At 33.6% G+C, this 20,524-nt stretch overlaps 1 protein-coding gene and 1 long non-coding RNA gene across 5 annotated transcripts in view; one reads left to right on the plus strand and one right to left on the minus strand.

The window, feature by feature from the left end:
- Positions 1 to 14,080, minus strand: part of LOC140688081 (uncharacterized) — a 48,041-nt gene extending 33,961 nt beyond the window's left edge. Inside the window, exon 1 of the long non-coding RNA XR_012062801.1 lies at positions 14,011 to 14,080. This is a non-coding gene — a long non-coding RNA (uncharacterized lncRNA). The remainder of the gene's footprint in view (positions 1 to 14,010) is intronic.
- ASH1L (ASH1 like histone lysine methyltransferase) overlaps positions 1 to 20,524 on the plus strand; it is a 150,638-nt gene that overhangs the window by 90,826 nt on the left and 39,288 nt on the right. For all 4 annotated transcript variants that reach the window (XM_015248173.3, XM_006214636.4, XM_015248174.3 and 1 more), the window contains 2 exons: positions 13,098 to 13,192; positions 19,286 to 19,359. In XM_015248173.3, the coding sequence (XP_015103659.1) occupies positions 13,098 to 13,192; positions 19,286 to 19,359 (169 nt within the window). The remainder of the gene's footprint in view (positions 1 to 13,097; positions 13,193 to 19,285; positions 19,360 to 20,524) is intronic.

Below are 20,524 nucleotides of genomic sequence, written 5' to 3' on the forward strand. Positions count from 1 at the left end.
ATTGAACATAGATTCATGTACCTGTTGGCCTTCTGTATGTCTTTGGGAAACTGTTAAGGTCATCTGCCCATTTTTTTAATCAGATTGTTTGTCTTTTTGCTATTGAGTTGTATGAGTTATTTTGGATACTAACCCTTTATCAGATATAATTTGCAAAATATTTTCTACCATTAAGTAGATTGCCTTTTCATTTTGCTCATGGTTGCCTTTGCTGTGCAAAAGCTTTTTAGTTTATCTTTGCTTTTCTTGCCTTTGCGTTTGGTGTCAAATCCAAAAAATCATTGCCAAGACCAATGTCCCAAGGAAAGTTTTTAAAGCAAAAGTAGCTTAATGTTTTAAATTTTTAATTAATTAATATATTGCAGTTAAATATACATGGGATAAAATTTGCCACTTTAATCATTTTAAGTGCACTATTCAATAGCATTAAGTATGTTACCATGTTATGCACACATCACCACTGTTCACCTACAGAACTTTTTTATCATCTCAAACTGAATTGTTTTATTTCTAAAATATGAATTCTAGTTTTTCATCCACTGCCACCTAAGTGTGATGGTATATGTAAAATGATTGGCATCTAATAGGCACTCAGTAATAAATCATAGTTGTTTTTTCTGCACCTCATTCTCCCAAAGAGTTTTTACCCATTTCCTAGAGGATGTATCCTATCCTCTTTTTTTAATAAAATTTTAATGAGATGTAATTCACATATCATACAATTAACCCATTTCAAGCATATAAGTCTGGTATTACATTTTATTTTTTTAATTATAAAATACCTATAACAAAATTTGCCATTTTAATCATTTTTAAGTTTATACTTCAGTGATATCAGTTATATTCACAATATTCCCACCACACAACAACAAACTATTTCTAGTGTGTTCATAACAATTCACAACAATTACCATTATTTCTAAAAATTTTTCATTACCCTAAACAGAAACTCTGTAATAATTAAGCAAAAACTCCCCACTCCCCTACCCTCCAGTCCCTAATAATGTCTAATGTACTTTCAGTCTCTATAATTTGCCTCTTCTAGGTACCCCGTGTAAGTGGAATCATAAAATATTTGTGCTTTTTTGTCTGGATTATTTTATTTAACATAAGTCTTTAATGTTCATTCGTGTTGTAACATGTATCAGAACTTCATTCCTTTTTATGGCTGAATAATATTCCATTGTATGTATATCTATTTCTGTTAGATCTGATTGGTTTTTTAATGTTATTCTAATCCTTATTGATTTTCTGTGTAGTTGTTCTAACCATTATTGAAATTGGTAAATTGAAGTCTCCCAACTATTATTGTACAGTTGTCTATTTCTCCCTTCAATTCTGTCAGTTCTGTCAAATGTCTTCATACATTTTGGGTCCTCTGATGTTTGGTGAATACTTTTTTATAATCGTTATAGCTTCTTGATGAATGGACTCTTTTGTCAGTATTTAATGTTTTTCTTTGTCTCTTGTAGCAGTTTTTTACTTGAAGTCTCTATTGTCTGATACTAGTATATAGCCTTCCTATCTCTCTCAGTTACTATTTGTATGGAATATCTTTTTCCATCCTTTCACTTTCTTATCTTTCTTTCTTTCTTTTTGTGAGAAAGAGAAGGAAGGAATTATTATTTGCAGTAATAAGGAGAACACCCTATCCTTTCACTTTCAACCTGTTTATATCTTTGGATCTAAAAACAAGTCTCTAGTAGTCGGAATTTACATAATTAGATCATGTTTTCTATCCATTTTGCTGCTCTCTACCTTTTGATTATAGAGTCTCATTCATTTACTTTTAAAGTAATTACCAATAAGGAACGGCTTAGACTTGTCATTTTATTTTCCGTATGTCATAGCTGTTTGTCCCTCATTTTCTCCATTACTGCCACCTTTTGTACTTAGTTGATCCTGTAGTTACCTGTTTTGCTTCCCTTCTCACTCCCTTTTGTGTATATTCTACAACTGTTTTATCTGTGGTTACTATGGAGATTACATATAACTTCCCAAAGATATAACTATAATTCGAATTGATACCAATCTAACTTCAGTCACATGCAAAAATACTATTTCTGTAAAGCTCCATACCTTCCTTTTATGTTATTGATGTTACAGGTTACATCTGTATTCATTTTATGCCCTAAAACATATATTTATAATTATTTTTCATGCATTTGTCTTTTAAATCCTTTTTTCTATACTCCTTTCTCTGCAGTCACCCATGATGAATCTATAAGGGCCTCTTGCCTCTTTTTTCCTAGAAAAAAAATTAAAAACCATTTTTAATAATAATAATTAAAGATTTCATTAACAGAGATGATTAAAGAACTCTCCACATGTGATTTGGTTCATAATGTGGAGTAGGACCTATCAGGCCATCACCTGTGTATATTCTCAGGAATTATAAATCATGATTTATGAAAACTCAGTCTGTCACTTGGGAATGGAGAAGCGTTGAGAGGGAGTCCATAACCACATTTACATTTTGTTCTATTTTTTAATAGAAGCTTGGGTATGTCCAGTTTTATGGCTAAGAAAGGTATTTGTAGCTGGCATTGAATAGGCAACAGCTGTGTTTCTCTAGCTCCCTCTAGTGATAATAAAGTTGCTTCATTAAAATTACTATTTCTGACTTGACTGTTCTTTCAGACAGGCCTGATGGGCTTAATAGGTAACAAGATTTAATATACTTCAGTAAGTAACAGGATTTAAGGTACTAGAAAATTATATCCCCATTCATACAATGGAATATTATTCTGCCTTTAAAAAGAAGGAAATTTGGACACCTCCTACAATGTGGATGAACCTTGAAAATGTTAAGCTAAATGAAATGAGCCAGTCACAAAAAGACAAATACTATTCAATTCTACTTATAAGAGGTACCTAGAGTAGTCAAGTGCATGGAGATAGAATGAAGAGTGGTGGTTGCAAGGAGCTGGTGGCAGTTACTGTTTCATGGGTACAGAGTTTCAGTGTTACAATATGAAGTATTCTGTAGATGGATGACGTTGATGGTTGTACAACAGTGTAAATGTGCTTAATGCTGCTGAACTGCACACTTAAGATTTGTTAAAGTGGGAAATTTTATGTGTATTTTATCATAATTTGAAAAATGACTAATTTTTAAAATGTATATCCCAACTTTGTAGGAAATCTATTACCTCAGCTTGAGAAATATTCCTCAAATCTGTTACTTAAACTAGAGAATGATATAGTCTAACTTAGAAGCCATGATTTTTTGGTGTTAATAGATGGGAGTTTATTGAGACAGCATTATCATCATAGAAGGAATTTCTGAATGGGACATTGTAAAACAAAAAGGAATTTATTAGAGCCTGTGAAATATCTCTTTGCCACCTAGTTCAGTTTTTACTGCTCCTTAACTAACCCCTAAAACAAAATAAAATAGTCACTAAAAAGAAAAGTTTCATAAATTTTAGAAAGCCAATTTAATAAGAACTTACTCCATATTGCAGAGTTGCTGAACTTTGTTCTAGGCACCTCACAAGACCTTTCTCCCCAAGAAGTTTTAGTTGTTAGAGAAAAAAGACTGAATTTTAAACTATCCTTAGATATTACGCTATCTAATGTTTTCTCAAAGTCAGTGTAAGGACTACCTGGGGATCTTTTTAAAAATAAAGATTTCTAGTCCCTCCCTTAGGGAGTGTATGTCTCAAACTATAAATACTATCAGAATTCAAGAAAGAGATAGGAAAATACAATTTTTTGATGGAAATTGGGAATTAATGTTTTAAAGTGTAGAAATTACAAACAATATCATTACTATAGTAATGATAGTATTTCTATTTATAAACTAGAAATTTGGGAAGTGAAGTAATACTTTTTAAAAACAACTTTGGTAATAGATGTGTAGTCACTTTTTCTGAGCAAGAACACAATATTAGCATTTTCCAACCTGAACATATCTTAGAAATTACCTAATTCACCTCCCTTAAGGCTCAGATCAGTTAATCTTATATGCAATGGCACTACCTTCTCAGTTTAAACTGTTTTTTTTTTAAGTACTCAAATCTGCGGCAAAACGAACACTCATATACCCTACCTAAATTTAGCAACATTTTGCCACATTTGCTTTATGTCTTCCTATACACACACACACACACACGTGAAAAATTTGAAAGTTGCAGGAATTCACCCCTATGCAGTTTAGTAATTATCACCTAAGAACTAGGATACTCTCCTACCTAAGCACAATACCATTTTCATGTCTAAGAGAATAAGCAGTTCATCAGTAATATCATTTAATATACAACCCATACTTATATTTTCCATATTGTCCTAAAATTGTCTATAGCAATTTTATTTTTTCTTTTAATCTAGGATCAAAGCAGATATTATGAGGCTTTTGATAAACCATTGAGTGTTTAAAATAAAAGTATCTTTGTATCATTAAAAAAATACTTGTTTTCATATTCTTTTTCATTATAGATTACTATAAGATATTGAATATAATTCCTTGGGCTATACAAAAGAAATGTGTGTTTTATCTATCTTTATATATAGTAGTTAATATTTGCAAACTCCCAATTTATCCCTTCCTACCCTCTTCCCCCCTGGTAACCATAAGATTGTTTACTGTGTCTCCAAATCTGTTTCTGTTTTGTAGATGAGTTCATTAGTGTCCTCTTTTTTTTTTTTTTAGATTCTACATGTAGGTGATATCTTATGGTATTTTTCTTTTTTTTTTTTTAACTTTTTTTATTGAGTTGTAGTCATTTTACAATGTTGTGCCAAGGTATTTTTCTTTCTCTTTTGGCTTACTTCACTTAGAATGATGATCTCCAGATCCATTCATGTTACTGCAAATGGCATTATTTTATTCATTTTTATGACTGAGTAGTATTCCATTGTATAAATATACCACAGCTTCTTTATCTAGTCATCTGTCGATGGACATTTAGGTTGCTTCCATGTCAGGGCTATTGTAAATAGTGCTGCTGTGAACATTAGGGTGCATGTATCTTTTCCAGTTAGAGTTCCCTCCAGGAGTGGGATTGCTGGGTCATATGGTAAGTCTATTTTTAGTCTTTTGAGGAATCTCCGTACTGTTTTCCACAATAGCAGGATCCTCCTTCATCTCCATCTTGAAGCAGAATCCATACATACATTATTTATTTATCATTGAACCATATGAAATTCCCTTTTTTCTCCAGCTCTGTTAGCTTCCTGAAAGAGCCTAAAAGCAGGGATATCCCACAAGTCATGAGCATACTCAGTGTATAGAGTTTGGTTTCTCAATACCATTTTCCACTCAGAGGAACTAAATAAAGCTCCTTGGAGAAATGGCTGATTCAGGGTTAGGTCAAGGAAAGCACAAGGTCAGCCTAAATGTCCTGTTTGTACCAATTTTATTGCAAGTTAGTATGTAAATATGTAAATAATGTTTGACTAAAATGAGACATACCCAAATTAACCTGTACTCTGATTTTGTGATACATACCATGCAAATTTTCTATTCTTCCTGATTCTGGATGAAAGAATTTTATAAGAACAATTCTTTATTTCTTAAAAGTCACCTGTAAATCCAACTAATTTTTTTCTTACCAGCAATTCCTATAGCATAGCATAGCATTTATTGCCTTTTACTTCATAGTTCTCATATCTGAGTGATTAGTTCATAGTTTTCATATCAGAATGACTATGAACATGAGTAGCTAAATTTGTGAATGAATAGTATTATGACAGATACTACTTTTGATTTCTTAGCTCGCCAATGTTTATATTTAGGAATTTGCAGTTGATTTCCCATTGCCCATTTTGTCTTTGATGAAAAGTCTACTCTGCTTGACTTTGTTTTGTGTTTTAATGTTTTAGTAATATTGTCTTTTAGCTAATGTAACAGATTGTAGAATGCTGTTCAAAATTTTAGTGACTGTATTCACTGAAAATATAGTACAGGATTCAAAGAAAGGCTTTCATTTGCTTTTTGAATTCCAGCTACACTGTGGAAACTGCTTTTGTCACCAATGTGACTTAAACTTTTAAGTACAATTTTTAATCTGTAGGTTTGTCCCCAAGTTGTTTCTCTGCCATTTACTATGAACAGTGTCTAGCTAATCTATTAGCATTTAGAACTTATTCTGAGTCATTTCTATAATCAGCCAACAAAAATACCAAAATAAGTTTAATGAAGCTTATCTTTGTCTAAGGAACACTAGAGCAAAGAAAATGAAAAATGCGTAATTTCAAAAAAGTTTTGCAAGCGAATCTGGGCTTTAAAAGAAATACTCTTCATATGAAAAAATATAATAGGTATTTCAGTGAAACACATACATGAAAATACCAAGTATACTCTTTCGGCCATCTTTCCATGCCACCATAATGGTGCACATGAACGTCCTGGCTGATGCTCTCAAGAGCATCAACAATGCTGAAAAGAGAGGCAAACGCCAGGTTATTAGGCTGTGCTCCAAAGTCATTGTCCGGGTTCTAACTGTGATGATGAAGCATGGTTACATTGGTGAATTTGAAATCATTGATGATCACAGAGCTGGGAAAATTGTTATGAACCTCACAGGCAGGCTAAATCAGTGTGGAGTGATCAGCCCCAGATTTGATGTGCAACTCAGAGATCTAGAAAAATGGCAGAATAACCTACTTCCTTCCCGTCAGTTTGGTTTCATTGTACTGACAACCTCAGCTGGCATCATGGACCATGAAGAAGCAAGGTGAAAACACACAGGAGGGAAAATCCTTGGATTCTTTTTCTAGGAATGTAATACATACGCAGAAATAAAATGCCTCAGTGGAAAAAAAAAAAAACAAGTATACAGTTTGTCTGTTCTTGGTGAGAAAACCCAGCAAGTTTCTAACGTGATTATCATATTCACAAAGATCATAACATGACATCTCTTCAGACATCAGCATTGCAAAAATTAGGGGCAAAACTTAAAGGCATTTAAATAACTTACCCAAAATGGCTATTGTGCCAAAGTGTCAGTTTTACTTTCATAGTTCCTCTTTGTAATTGTCTCTACCTCTAAGGTGAAGATTTTATCACATAAATTTGTTTAGTAATTTTCTGATTCAGTATCATTACTTTCATTTAAAATAAGGCTAGTTTTATTTACATATATTTAATATATAATATTAAATATATACAATATATAATATTGATTAATTACACAAAGATCTCTGTGGTATGATTACTACAACTAGAGCAAAATAATTCTAATTCTTTAGAATCAGCTTTTGGTTGGAAACCTTTGTAAAAATTTTGATTTACTATCATGTGTCAAAAGTATTTTATTGCCCTTATTAATTCCTCTACAAGATGAGGAACCAAAAACCTTCCAACTCTCCTCTATCAAATTTCACATGAAGGAGCTATAAATTCTCTTACTTTAAAATCCCCATATATTTCAGTGTTCCTGACCTGCAAAGACTGACATTACTTACTCCCTTTAAATTACGGGATTCCATAAGCCATAGAACAGATTGCAGGCCAGTTTCCTAACAGGAGTTTATAGGTATCATTTACGCTTATGAAGTGTACTTCTTTTCCATGTTAGTGATCTTGTCATATAAAATTAAGTAAGATTTTTCATGGTTATGAATTTGATTTATGCAATTATATGTCTTGATGAACCTACATTATTTACATGGTCATAAAAAGTATAGGAACCACAAGATAATAGAAAATTTGTATTGGTCTCTACCCCCATTTTCTGCCACAGAACCCCTAAAACCCTTGTAAATTCCCAAGTGATAGGAACACTAAGAGCATCTCTTGTTCTAATGTTTGTCTTTAGCTCCATCCCTGACACAGGGCTCCTAAAACTCTTGTAAATTCCTAAGTGATAAGAGCACTGTGAGCTCTGTTATTCTAATAAGGCAATTCTGGGTAGACTCCTAGATGTCCCTTAGTCATCAGAAAGACCACGCCATGATTAGAAGCTTGGAGTTTTTATCCCCTTCCCGCATCCTCCAGAGAAGGGAGAGGGCTTGGAAACGAGTTAATAATTGATCCTGCCTACGTAAGGAAGCCTCCGTAAAATCCCAGTAATAACAGAGTTCAGAGAGCTTCCAAGTTGGTGAACAGTTGGAGATACAAGGAGAATACACACCCAGAGAGGTTATGGAAGCTCTGCACCCCTTCCCACATACTTTTTACCCTATGCATCTCTTCCACCTGAATGTTCACTTCTATCCTTTATCATATGCTTTAATAAGCTGGTAAACTTAAGTGTTTCCCTGAATTCTGTGAGTGGCTGTAGCAAATTAATCAGACTTCAGAAAGGGGATCATGGGAACCACCAATTTGTAGCTAGACTGAACATAAATTTTGGGTAACCTGGGGACCTACTTTAATATTTGCGATTGACATCTGAAGCAGGGTGTGGGGCAGTCTTGTGGGACCTAGCCCTTAACCTTTGGGGTCTGACAACATCTCCAGGTAGATAATGTTAGAATTGAGTTAAATTTTAGGACATCTAGCTGGTGTGAAGAGAATTGATTGGTGTGAGGGAAAACCTCCACACGCTGAGTGACCAGAGATATCAGAAGTCAAGTGTTCTGTGTCAAACTAAGGAGAGGAGACACACAAGAAAGAAACTCACAATAGGGAAGAGCTGGTTTTTTCCTACATAGGAAGGAAAACTGGGTTGTTTTTCTAAACAGGAACATAAAAACACTTTATATTATGTATTATATTTTGTGTATAGGCATACCTCAAAGATATTGCAGGTTCAGTACCAGACCACTGCAATAAAGCAAATATCCCAATAAAGGGAATCACACGAAGTTTCTGGTTTCCCAGTACACGTACAAGTTATGCTTACACTATAGTCTGTTAGGTGTGTAATAATAGCATTATGTATTTTAAAAAAACCAATGTATATATCTTAATTAAAAAATACTTTATTTGCTAAAAAACGCAAACCATCAAGAGTCTTCAGTGAGTTGTAATTTTTTTGCTGCTAGAGGGCCTTGCCTCTGCTCTGACTGATCAGGGTGGTTGTTGAAAGTTGGCGCGGCTATGGCAATTTCTTAAGACAACAATGAAATTTGCTGCATCTTGACTCTTCCTTTCTCTGCAGTGTGAAATGCCGTTTGATAGCACTTTACTCATAGAACTTCTTTCAGAATTGGAGTCAATCCTCTTAAACCCTGACACTGCCTTATCAGCTAAGCTTATGTAATACTGTAACTCCTTCACTGCCATTTCAACAGTCTTTTCACAGCATCTTCACCAGCAGTAGATTCCGTCTCAAGGAAACACTTTCTTTGCTCATCCATAAGAAGCAACTCCTCATCCGTGACAGTTTCACCACAAGGTTGCAGCCATTCAGCCACGCCTTCAGGCTCCCCTTCTAATTCTAGTTCTCTTGCTACTTCCATCACATCTGCAGTTACTTCCTCCTCTGAAGTCTTGAGTCCCTCCAAGTCATCCATGAGGGTTGGAAACAACTCCTTCCAAATTCCTGTTAATGCTGATATTTTGACTTCGTCTCATGAACCACAAATGTTCTTAATGGCATCTGGAATCTTTTCCAGAAGGTTTTTCAATTTCCTTTGCTCAGATTCAACAGAGGAATCACTGTCTATGGCAGCTAGCTGTAGCAGTATGAAATGCATTTCTTCAGCAGTAAGACTTGAATGTTGAAATTACTCCTTGATCCATGGGCTGCAGAATGGATGTTGTGCAAACAGGCATGAAAAGAACAATTAATCTCGCTGTACATCTCCATCAGAGTTCTTGGGTGACCAGGTGCATTGTCAATGAGCAGGAATATTCTGAAAGGAGTCTTTTTTCTGAGCAGTAGGTCTCAACAGTGGGCTCAAATATTCAGTAAATCATACTGTCAACAGATGTGTTTTGTTGTTCCATTTAAAAGCAGAGGCAGAGTAGATTCAGTGTAATTCAGAAAGGCCCTAGGATTTTCAGAACGGTAGCAGAGCACTGGCTTCAACTTAAAGTCACTGGCTGCACTGGCCCCTAACGAGAGAGTCAGCCTGTCTTTTGAAGCTTTAAAGCCAAGCATTGACTTCTCTCTAGCGATGGAAATCCTAGATGACATCTTCTTTCAGTATAAGGCTGTTTTTTCCTACACAGAAAAAAACTGTTGTTTGGTGTAACCACCTTCATTAATGATCTGAGCAAATCTTCTGGATCATTTACTATAACTTCTACATCAGTGCTTGTTGCTTCACCTTTCACTTTTCACAGATTGAAAGTCTGTTTAGTACAGCCACGTATCACAGAAACATACTGTCAAGCTTACTGTAAATTATGGCTTTTCTATATCTGAAATGGCTATTCTTTATTCCTACAGGTATAAAGATTTTCTCCTGAGTGATTTGAACTGATACTGGTACAAAAATGAATACCGCAGGAAATGCCAGGAGTGTTCAGAATCTTGAAGACAAACTAACAAAACAACCAAATTCTCTCTTAATATATCACTCCTCAGAGCTCACATGAAACAGTATTTTAAAAAATGAGAGAAATTTCCATGTTGTTGTAACCAACAGGGAAATAAATGGCCATGTCTAAATTAGAACTAAAATCAGACTTGGCTAAGAACTAGGAAAATAATTTCTCACATAATTATCATATGCATAGTGATATCATGGGTCTTAGACATCAGCATTGCAAAATCAAGAATAAATTTAATTTTTTTAGGGAGTCAGTCGGTAATCGATAGGATGTATTCAAGGTTTCGTTTATTTGAGGGACTAATACTATACAAGTGACCCTGAATTTTTTTGTATGGTTTTGCTTGTTTATTCAGTTCAGAATGCCAAGTATTTTGTTCCCCGACTACTGTCCATTTTGTGCTTGCTAACCCTGTTGGCAGCAGGGTAAAATGTCAGTTTTGCTTTATACCTGTGTTAGCTAAATGAAAACTTTTATGTTCTCTGTTTAATTAGTTTGGATAAATCTTGAATCTAATAAAGTGTAGATCAAATTTCCTTTTATGCAGAGTGCTTAGTTCTAGATAGTTGTTTTCTTGATCTTTTTGACTTAAATTGATGATGAAGAAATAAAATTTTTAGTTGGGTTAAAAAAATTCCATCTTTCTGTTCACAATCATTATTTGGGGTAGGTTTCTTTAAATGAGAAAATTGATCTTTAGATATATTTTAAACAGTCTAATATCTTCCTTTTCCTTCTTTGTAACTGTTTCCCAGACTCCTTAACACTGCCTTAAAAACTTCACATGACCTAGTTTCTAACTTCATCTGAACTGCTTCAGCCTCCTTTCATTTCTTCTGATTTTCCAATCTCATTCAAACTTTTATCTCATACCAACTATTTCCTCTGCCTGATCTTCCTCCATTTCCCAGATCCTCTTCTATCAGTAACATTTTAGCTTAATGTCATTTCCTTAGAAAAGCCTTCCCAAATTACTTGCTGTTCATCACATTTTAATTATTTGCTTGACATTTATTATTTTCTGACTTTTGTTTGTTTGTTTTCTTAGTTTTTATTATTTCCTTATTCTCTTTCTACCCAAGTAGAATGTAAACTATCTTATTTACCACTATTTCTCAGGACTTGGAACAAGGCCTGGACTTAATGAGTGCTTAGTAATTACTGAATAACTAAATGAATGACTCACTGGAAAGAACAAGTCTTCTAATAACTTCAGGTTCTGCAGATAACTTATTCTCTGGGCCTCAATTTTCTCACGTATATCAGCATGCTTACATGTTATAAGATACTATAGACTAAAGTTTATTTTGTATTGCATGGCGAACTATATTCAGTATCTTGTAGTAACCTATAATTAAAAAAAATTAAAATGAATATACATAAAAAAGATATAATAGATTAGACTTGTATTTTGAAAGGCAGTATGCCATAATTCATGGAGAAATATATCCAGCTTGCCTTATTTACTGGAACTTTAAGTCAAAATAAAATCAGAGTAGATTATGAGGCTCTCCTGAACTCCTTTTTTCTCTCCTCTTTTTCTCATTTCCTTTTTTCCCCTTCTTTTTTTCCCTCTTTGAGATATATAGATATATATGTATCTCTTGAGATTTTGACCTCATTGAAATACAGATCAGTAAGATGAGAGGAAGAGGTATGCTTATGGGACATTGTAGAATAAATAAATAAGGAGAATAATGAGTAAGAGTTGAGCAAGAAACTGAGGTTTTCATCTTGAATCTCCTTACTACTAAAATTAAAGCAAGCCATCCTTATAGAGAATCAGTTTTTAAATCTGTATACTACAGCTAACATTTCTTACCTACTTCACAGGATTAACATAAATGATAATATGTGAAAGTACTTTATAAACTATGAGTCATTAGCCATATATAAGGCAATGATTATGATCAGATCTGAAGTCTGGTTTCCTTCTATAAAACTGTTAGAGAATGCTAATAAGGTTGTTTCTTATGTATAATTTCTAAAAGGTAATTCCAGAAATGTAGATTTTTAAGATACATGAAACTACTTAGTACCCCTCCCTTCAAAAATATGCATTTAAAATTTAAGACACTGTTGAAACAAATACTCTTTTCCCCCAGTTCACTATTTTGTTTACAAACCAGACATGTATATAAATCAACTGAATCAACTGTTTCTGACATGTAGAATAAGTCATACAGAATAGTTCACGCATAGAAACCATTTGTTATTTTGTTAGTTTTCTTTGTCCTTTATTAGGAGACTGACATGAAATGAGTAGTTTGGGTTCAAAATTATAGAAAAATAACATACTTTATTTTGTAGATAGACTTTTCTTAAATTACACTCTAAATTGTGAATTTGGAGCTTTTGTACTTTATGAAATCCCATCTATAGCTCAATTGAATTACATTAGCATTTTTAAATTGTTAACGAAAGCTCCCCAGTATTTTTGCATAAATTACCATGAAGCCAAGTTCATTCCTTTTTGTGTTTATAAAAGTGATTTTTAACTCAAAATAGTATTGCAATTTTTTTTAATTAAGGTAAAGTGACCTACAATACCACGTTAGTTCACACACACCATAGTGATTTGCTATTTCTGTACATTACAAAAGGATCACCACTAAAACAAATACTCTTGATACAATGATTTGTTTTCTGTATTTGACCACAAGAGAAAATTACACTGCCTCTGTTTTTCATTCTTTTCTGATCATAGCCCAAAGAGCCGATTGATCCAATTAAAGAAAGAGAAGCTGGAATACACTCCAGGAGAACATGAGTATGGATTATTCCCAGCCCCCATTCATGTTGGTGAGTACTCAGTATATATAGTATATTGCTGAGAAAAAAAATGGTTATTTCTTGAATTTGTGTGAAATGTCTTTGTGCTCTTACTATTTCTACATCTCCATTTGAAGTCAGACCTTTACCATTTAATTTATATTCACTCTGAAGAATTTTGCAAATTCTCTTACCATCTAGGAGTCAAAGTGAAGTAAATCTTATTCACTGGAGTTTCAATAACCAACACTTTATCTGTAGCATTTGATTCTCTAAGTATGTCATCTAAGAAAACTTCAGCTATTCATTAGTTCAGTTTCAAATGTTTTCTGTGTTCAAAGGGAGATGATTTATAGATAAGTAATAATCAAAGGAAGAGAACCCACTGCTTTTCCTGATCATTTATATGCTTGAAAATTGAGCAAGATTTATCTTTCTATTTATTGTTGGAGAATATGTCAAGTCTTTGTTTAGCATTTTGGTAATAATACTTTCCAGGATCCTGCTGTCCAGCTTATCAGATAAGTAAAGAATACCTATAAGTTGTCCTGGATTTCTCTCATTCTTCCAACACCTTATCCAGTCCATCCACCAAATTCTGTTATTTCCATCCTTGGAATATATCCTGCCTCTCTTCAAATTCCACTGCCATCATTCACATCTGTGCCACTATTATCTTTTGCTCGGACTATTGCAATGGCCTTCTAACAGATCTGTTCACTTCTATTCTTGCTCCCTTCCAAACCGCTCTTCACATAATAAAAAAAGAAATGATTTAATAACTTAAACTAAATCATACTTAAAACCTTTCAGTGGCTTGTCATTAGAGTAAACTATAAACTCCTTACCCGGACTTTTAAGAATGATCTGGTTCATGACTAGCTCATCATTCTGCATCTGTCTGTCCCCATCTTCCCCTTATTCACTGTATTGTATCATTCTGGTTCTTGTTTCAGATTCTAGAACATACCAAGCTCTTTCCTACCAAAAGATCATCTTGCTTATTATTACGACTGCCTGAAAAGGTCTTAATCGAACTCCTCCCGTGGTTGGTTTTTCTCATCCTTTGAGGATGAGCTTAATGTCATTATCAGCTTAAATATCATTTTCTTTAAAATTATCTTCCTGATTGTCCTAGGAAACATGCTTCTTACCTTTATTTTATATCACAGCACCCTGTTTATTTCTTTCTATAATCTAAAATTATTTTATTTGTTTACTCATTTGCTAATCTGTCTCCCTTATTAGATTATAAACTCTGGAAGCACAGGATCATTTGTTTTTCTTATTCTTCTTTGATTTTCCAGTACTTGGTATACAATAGAAGTTTAACAAATATTGGTTATACAAATGAAAGAAAAGGAAATAAGAATGTTATTAAATATAGATGACAGTTTTTTTTCCAAGAGCAGCTTACTTGTGTTGTAAACATTGATCCCATACTTCTGTTATTCTCTTCAACTATGACTCTTGACCCTCTTGACTATGGGGCTCTTCTGTGTCTTATGATTTATCTAATTTGTTTTTTCTCCCAAGAGGGCCCAGTACCAACAGTGTAATTCTACGGTAAAGATTTGTTTGCTTTAATTATTCTGTATTGAGTGGCTGGAGGGTAGTTTAACTACAACGTAGAATTACAGGGTTTAATTCTCAGGTAACTCTATTAGAGCCTATTTAAGGAAGTTTAGAGTAAGTTCCATATTCTCTAGGCTTAGTGCCAAAGTTCTTTCGAAAGAACCTTTTGTTTTTAGTAGTGATGTCATAACAGTGGAAGCAGATTCTCAGCAGATTTAGCTACTTCCTAGAATCTGCTAATGATAAATAGACTTTGAAGATAGGAAGTAGTTTAAAAGTCTCATTTAAAGGAAAATACAAGCATTTTGGTCTCACTGGTTTTGTCCTAGATGGGAAATTGGCTAACTCATGTCTTGGGAAAAAGCTCTAACTAGTCAAGGGGGTGATAGTCAGTTAATCCCAAGGGAGATGAGATGAATAATGGATATGCCAATATTTCTGTCACATATCTGGCATGAATAGTGGTTAAGAGGTCGAGGATGGAAATCCCTTAATTTAAATAAAGATTTTTCTCTCTCTAAATCCCCACTTTAGTCTCTCATTAAGACTAGCTTGTACTCAGTGATCTGCAAATAAGTAGATAGTGGACAAAACTATCAAATAGTGGGTCTTTTTCCTATGAAACAAGACTTAAAATCAGGCTATTGCAAGATGGAATTTTTTTTTTCTGGACAGTGATATTCTGTTGCTCAGATAGTATTTTAGACAGGATAGGGAGAGAGGCCAGTCAACTGTTTTAAGCAGCTCACTTCCAGTATTGTGTAAACAAAGAGCATGACTTGGGGTCAGCCAGACCTGGGTTCATCTCTATCTTTGCCATATTAGTTAAGTGAATAAAATAGTTATATAAATGAAATACTAATGTATCTTATCAATGGAGTTATTCAATAATATATTTCAAATTTTTAATGAATTCAGGTCTCTTTGTCTCATTAGAGAAATCTATTTCAAATAAAATTTTACTTTTTATGATAAATACTCATTTATCAAAATGTATATTATACTCTTACATTTGTTGTCAGTTGATTTTTGACAACAGTGCCGTAAAAGTTCAATGAGGAAAACCATGATCTTTTTGAAAGATGGTTTCTGTGATAACTGGATACACACATATAAAAAGATAAAGTTGAATCTCTGTCTAGCACCATATAAAAAAGTTAACTAAAGATGGATCAGCAATCTCAGTATAAGAGCTAAAATTGTAAAAGTCTCAAGAAAACATAGGAGTAAATCTTCGTGACCTTGGATTAAATAATAATTTCTTAGATATCTAACACCATAATCATGTACAACAAAAGAAAAAAGAGACAAATTGGACTTTATCAGTATTGTTTGTTTATTTGTTTTCAATGGAAGTACCGGGGATTGAACCCAGGACCTTGTGCATGCTAAGCATGCACTCTGCCACTGAGCTATACCCTCCCTCCTGGACTTTTCAATATTAAAACATTTGTGCTTCAAAGAACCCCATCAAGAAACTAAAACAACCCACATAATGAGAAAATCATTTTCAAATTGTATATCAAGTAATAGACTTGTATCCCAAAACCCATATATATGAAAAACTGTTATAACTCAATAATAAAAAAAACCACAATTTTTTAAATGAGTAAATTATTCGAATGGATATTTCTTCAGAAAAGATACACAAGTGGCCAATAAGCACATGAAAAGATGCTCAACATCATTAGTCATTAGGGAAATGGAAATCAAAGCCATAATGAGCTGTCACTTCACACTCATGGGGATGACTTTAATTAAAGGATTGATAAGGGTGTAAAGAAACGGGAACCTTCATATATTGCTGGTAGGAATGTGAAGTGGATAAACCTCTTTGGAAAGTATTTTAGCAGTTCCTCAAAAAGTTAAACATAGATTTACCAGAAGACCCAGCAGTTCTGCTGCTTCAGTATATACCCAAAAGAACTGAAAACATATGTCCAGACAAAAATACACATGTTCATAGCAGCAGTATTCATAATAGTCAAAAGGTAGAAGCACCCACGTTTCCATCAGTGAGTAAATGGATAAACAAAATGAGATACATTCACACAATGGAATATTATTTGGCAATAATAAAAAATGAAGTACTGAGAAATGCAACAACATGGATGAACCATGAAAATACCATGTTATATGAAAGAAAACAGTCACAAAATACCACGTTTTATGATTCCATCTATATGAAATATCCAAAATAGGCAAATACATAGAAATACAAGGTAGATTAATGGTTTCCAGTGACTAGGGGTAGGAGAGAATGGGGAGTGACTGCTAGTGGTTACAAGGTTTCTTTTGGAGATGATGAAAGTGTTCTGAAATAATTTTGATTATGTTAATCACAAATCTCTAAGGAAACAGCCAATGAGATATGTAGCGAGAAAGATTTATTTGAAGAACTTGGCTGTCACAGTTGTGGAGGCTGGCAAGTCCAAAGTCTGCAGGTTAGGCTGACAGCATGGAGACTAAGAAAGCTGATGTTGCAGCTCAAGGAGTCTGAAGGCAGCATTCACTCTGTAGAGGTCAGTCTTTATTCTATTAAGGATTTCAGCTGATTGGATGAATCCTACCCACATTATGGAGGATACTCTGCTCTCTTCAGACTCTTTTGATTTACGTGTTAATCTCATCTAAAAAATACCTTCACAGACACATCTAGAATAATATTTAACCAAATATTTGGGTACTGTGACCTAGCCAAGTTGACACATAAAATTAACCATCCTGTACACTAAAACCCACTGAATAGAATACTTTAAAAAGCTACTTATTATGGTGTGTAAATTATGCCTTAATAGAGCTGTAACTTTGAAAATGTGTATTATATTTATGTTGTTTTGATCAGGCATATATTTATCAAAAATTATAGTGATCATCCAATGCAAAAGAAGTTACAATGCTTTGAACATTATGGTCACAGGTACTTTTTTTTTAATTGAAGTATAGTCAGTTACAGTGTGTCAGTTTCCTGTGTACAGCACAATGTCCCAGTCATGCATATACATATATTTGTTTTCATAGTCTTTTTCATTAAAGGTTATTACAGTATATTGAATATAGTTCCCTGTGCTGTATAAAATAAATTTGTTTTTTAAATCAATTTTTATATATAGTAGCTAACATTTGCAAATCTCAAACTCCCAAATTTATCCCTTCCTGTCCCCTTTCCCCTAGTAACCATAAGATTGTTTACTACATAAGATTGTGAGTCTTTTTCTGTTTTGTAGATGAGTTCATTAGTGTCTTTTTTTTTTATTCCACATATGAGTGATATTATATGGTATTTTTCTTTCTCTTTATGGCTTACTTCACTTAGAATGACCATCTCTAGATCCATCCATGTTGCTGCAAATGACATTATTTAATCTTTTTATGGCTGAGTAGTATTCTATTGTATAAATATACCACAACTTCTTTATCTAGTCTTCTGTCGATGGACATTTAGATTGCTTCCATGTCTTGGCTATTGTATACAGTGCTGCTATGAACACTGGGGGTGCATGTATCTTTTCAAATTAGAGTTCCCTGTGGATATATGCCCAGGAGTGGGATTGCTGGATCATATGTAAGTCTATTTTCAGTTTTTTGAGGAATCTCCATATTGTTTTCCGTAATGGCTGCACCAAACTACATTCCCACCAAGAGTGTAGGAGTGTTCCCTTTTCTCCACAGCCTCTACAGCATTTATTGTTTGTGGACTTTTGTATGATGGCCATTCTGATTGGTGTGAGGTGATACCTCATTGTAGTTTTGATTTGCATTCTTCTGATGATAGCAATATTGAGCATTTTTTTCATTTGCCTATTGGCCATTTGTATACGACCTATGTATTTTTGGTAGTAAACTTGCTATGCTAGTTTTATATAAGCTACTATCGAAACATAACATGGAAGCAACCTCAGTGTCCATCAACAGATGAATGAATGAAGTTGTGATGTGTATGTATAATAGACTATTACTCGGTCATAAAAAAAGAAGAGTGAAATGTTGCCATTTATAGCAACATGGATGGACCTAGCGATTATCATACTAAGTGAAGAAAGTCAGACAGAGAAAGAAATATTATATGGTATCACTTATATGTGTGGTCTTAAAATAAAAATACAAAACAGAACAGATTCACAGAGGTAGAAAACAAACTTGTGGTTACCAAAGGGGAAAAGGAAGGGAGTATAAATTAGGAGTATGGGATTAACAGATACGCACCACTATATAAAACAGATAAAAAGAATTTACTGTATAGCATAGGAAACTATGTGCGATATTTTGTAAAACCTATAATGGAAAAGAATATATGTATTAATCACTTCACTGTATACCTGAAACTTATATAATACTAAATATCAACTATACTTCAATTAAAAAAATATCTTTAGCATATACCACATGGTGCACAGTGGAAAAGAGTAGCTAAAATTAAAAATTGGTGATGGAAAAACCCATAAAATTAAATCTCTATTTTTCTAGTCAGTGCATATTAAATCTTGGGGCTGTATGGTTTTTTGTGTGTGAATAGATATTGAAATTGATAGTATTTTTTTGTTTCAGGAAAATATTTAAGGCAAAAGAGAATTGATTTCCAGCTTCCCTATGATATTCTTTGGCAGTGGAAACATAATCAGGTACGGGCCTTTCTTACTATGTTTCATCTTAAGTAGTAAATGAGAGCAGAGGGGAATGCAAGTCTTTTTCTCTGCCTTCTGTTATGTTCTCATCTTAGGAAGTATAGAGAAGTATCCCTGTGAAGGTTAGAGACTAAGAAAAATGAATTTGCATCCATATTTAATGTGACCTATTTGCCTTTACTCTTACTTCAAAATAGCAGTAAGTTCCTGCTTCCTTAGGCAACCTTCTGTTATTATTCTGGACTTTTATTTTGGTAGCACAGATTTTGTTCTGTAAGAATCCTGTTTGATGCAGGTCTCAGGAGAATTTAGATGTACTGCCAGCAGCACTAAGAAATTTCAAGCTTTATTTTTGTTGGCTCCTTCCCATCAGTTTGGAATTTATTTTTCACATACAAAAGAGATTCTTCTACCAAAGGAAACAGGGAGACTGTTTAACACTCTTGTACTTTTAAAAGATCTTTAAATATATTGCAAACTAAAAATGGGAAAGTGCTGTTTTTCTCTCTTGCTTTCCTAATTGAAAAGTTTCCCCAGTAATTTTTGTATTAAGCTCTAGCCCCCGACTGAAGACTGAGAAATAGAAGCAGTCATGCAAATAAGCTAAATAAGCTCCTGAGATATGCCAAAATTCCACCAAAGTTTAATTTTGGAAAACCAAAAGCAGTGGACATTCCCTTCTGCATTCTCTTCTCTGGTGGCCTCTCTTGAGTTCTGAGAGGATCAATATGTTAGATATTTGTCTCAGAGAGTTCATATGGAGGAGATAGTGCTTTGACTCTCTACCCACTGAGAAATGGTGGTGGGATTATTCTTATAGATTAATACACTCTAGCTTAAACCAAGTTGCTTTTTGTTTGTTTGTTTTTATACTCTCTTTTGTGGTAAAACACAGAACAACTAATATATTTTTTTCTAATGCATTCTTTTTATATGTATTTTTAAATCTTTTTAAAAAATCAAAGTATAGTCAGTTTACAGTGTGTCAATTTCTGGTATACAGTATAGTATTTCAGTCATACATAAACATACATGTATTAGTTTTCATATTCTTTTTCATTACAGGTTACTACAAAGATATTGAATATAGTTTCCCATGGTATACAGAAGAAACTTGTTTATCTTTTTTATATACAGTACTTAATATTTGCTCCTAATGCAT

The sequence above is a fragment of the Vicugna pacos genome, chromosome 21 (assembly GCF_048564905.1).
Source record: "Vicugna pacos chromosome 21, VicPac4, whole genome shotgun sequence".
NCBI classification, from domain to species: domain Eukaryota; kingdom Metazoa; phylum Chordata; class Mammalia; order Artiodactyla; family Camelidae; genus Vicugna; species Vicugna pacos.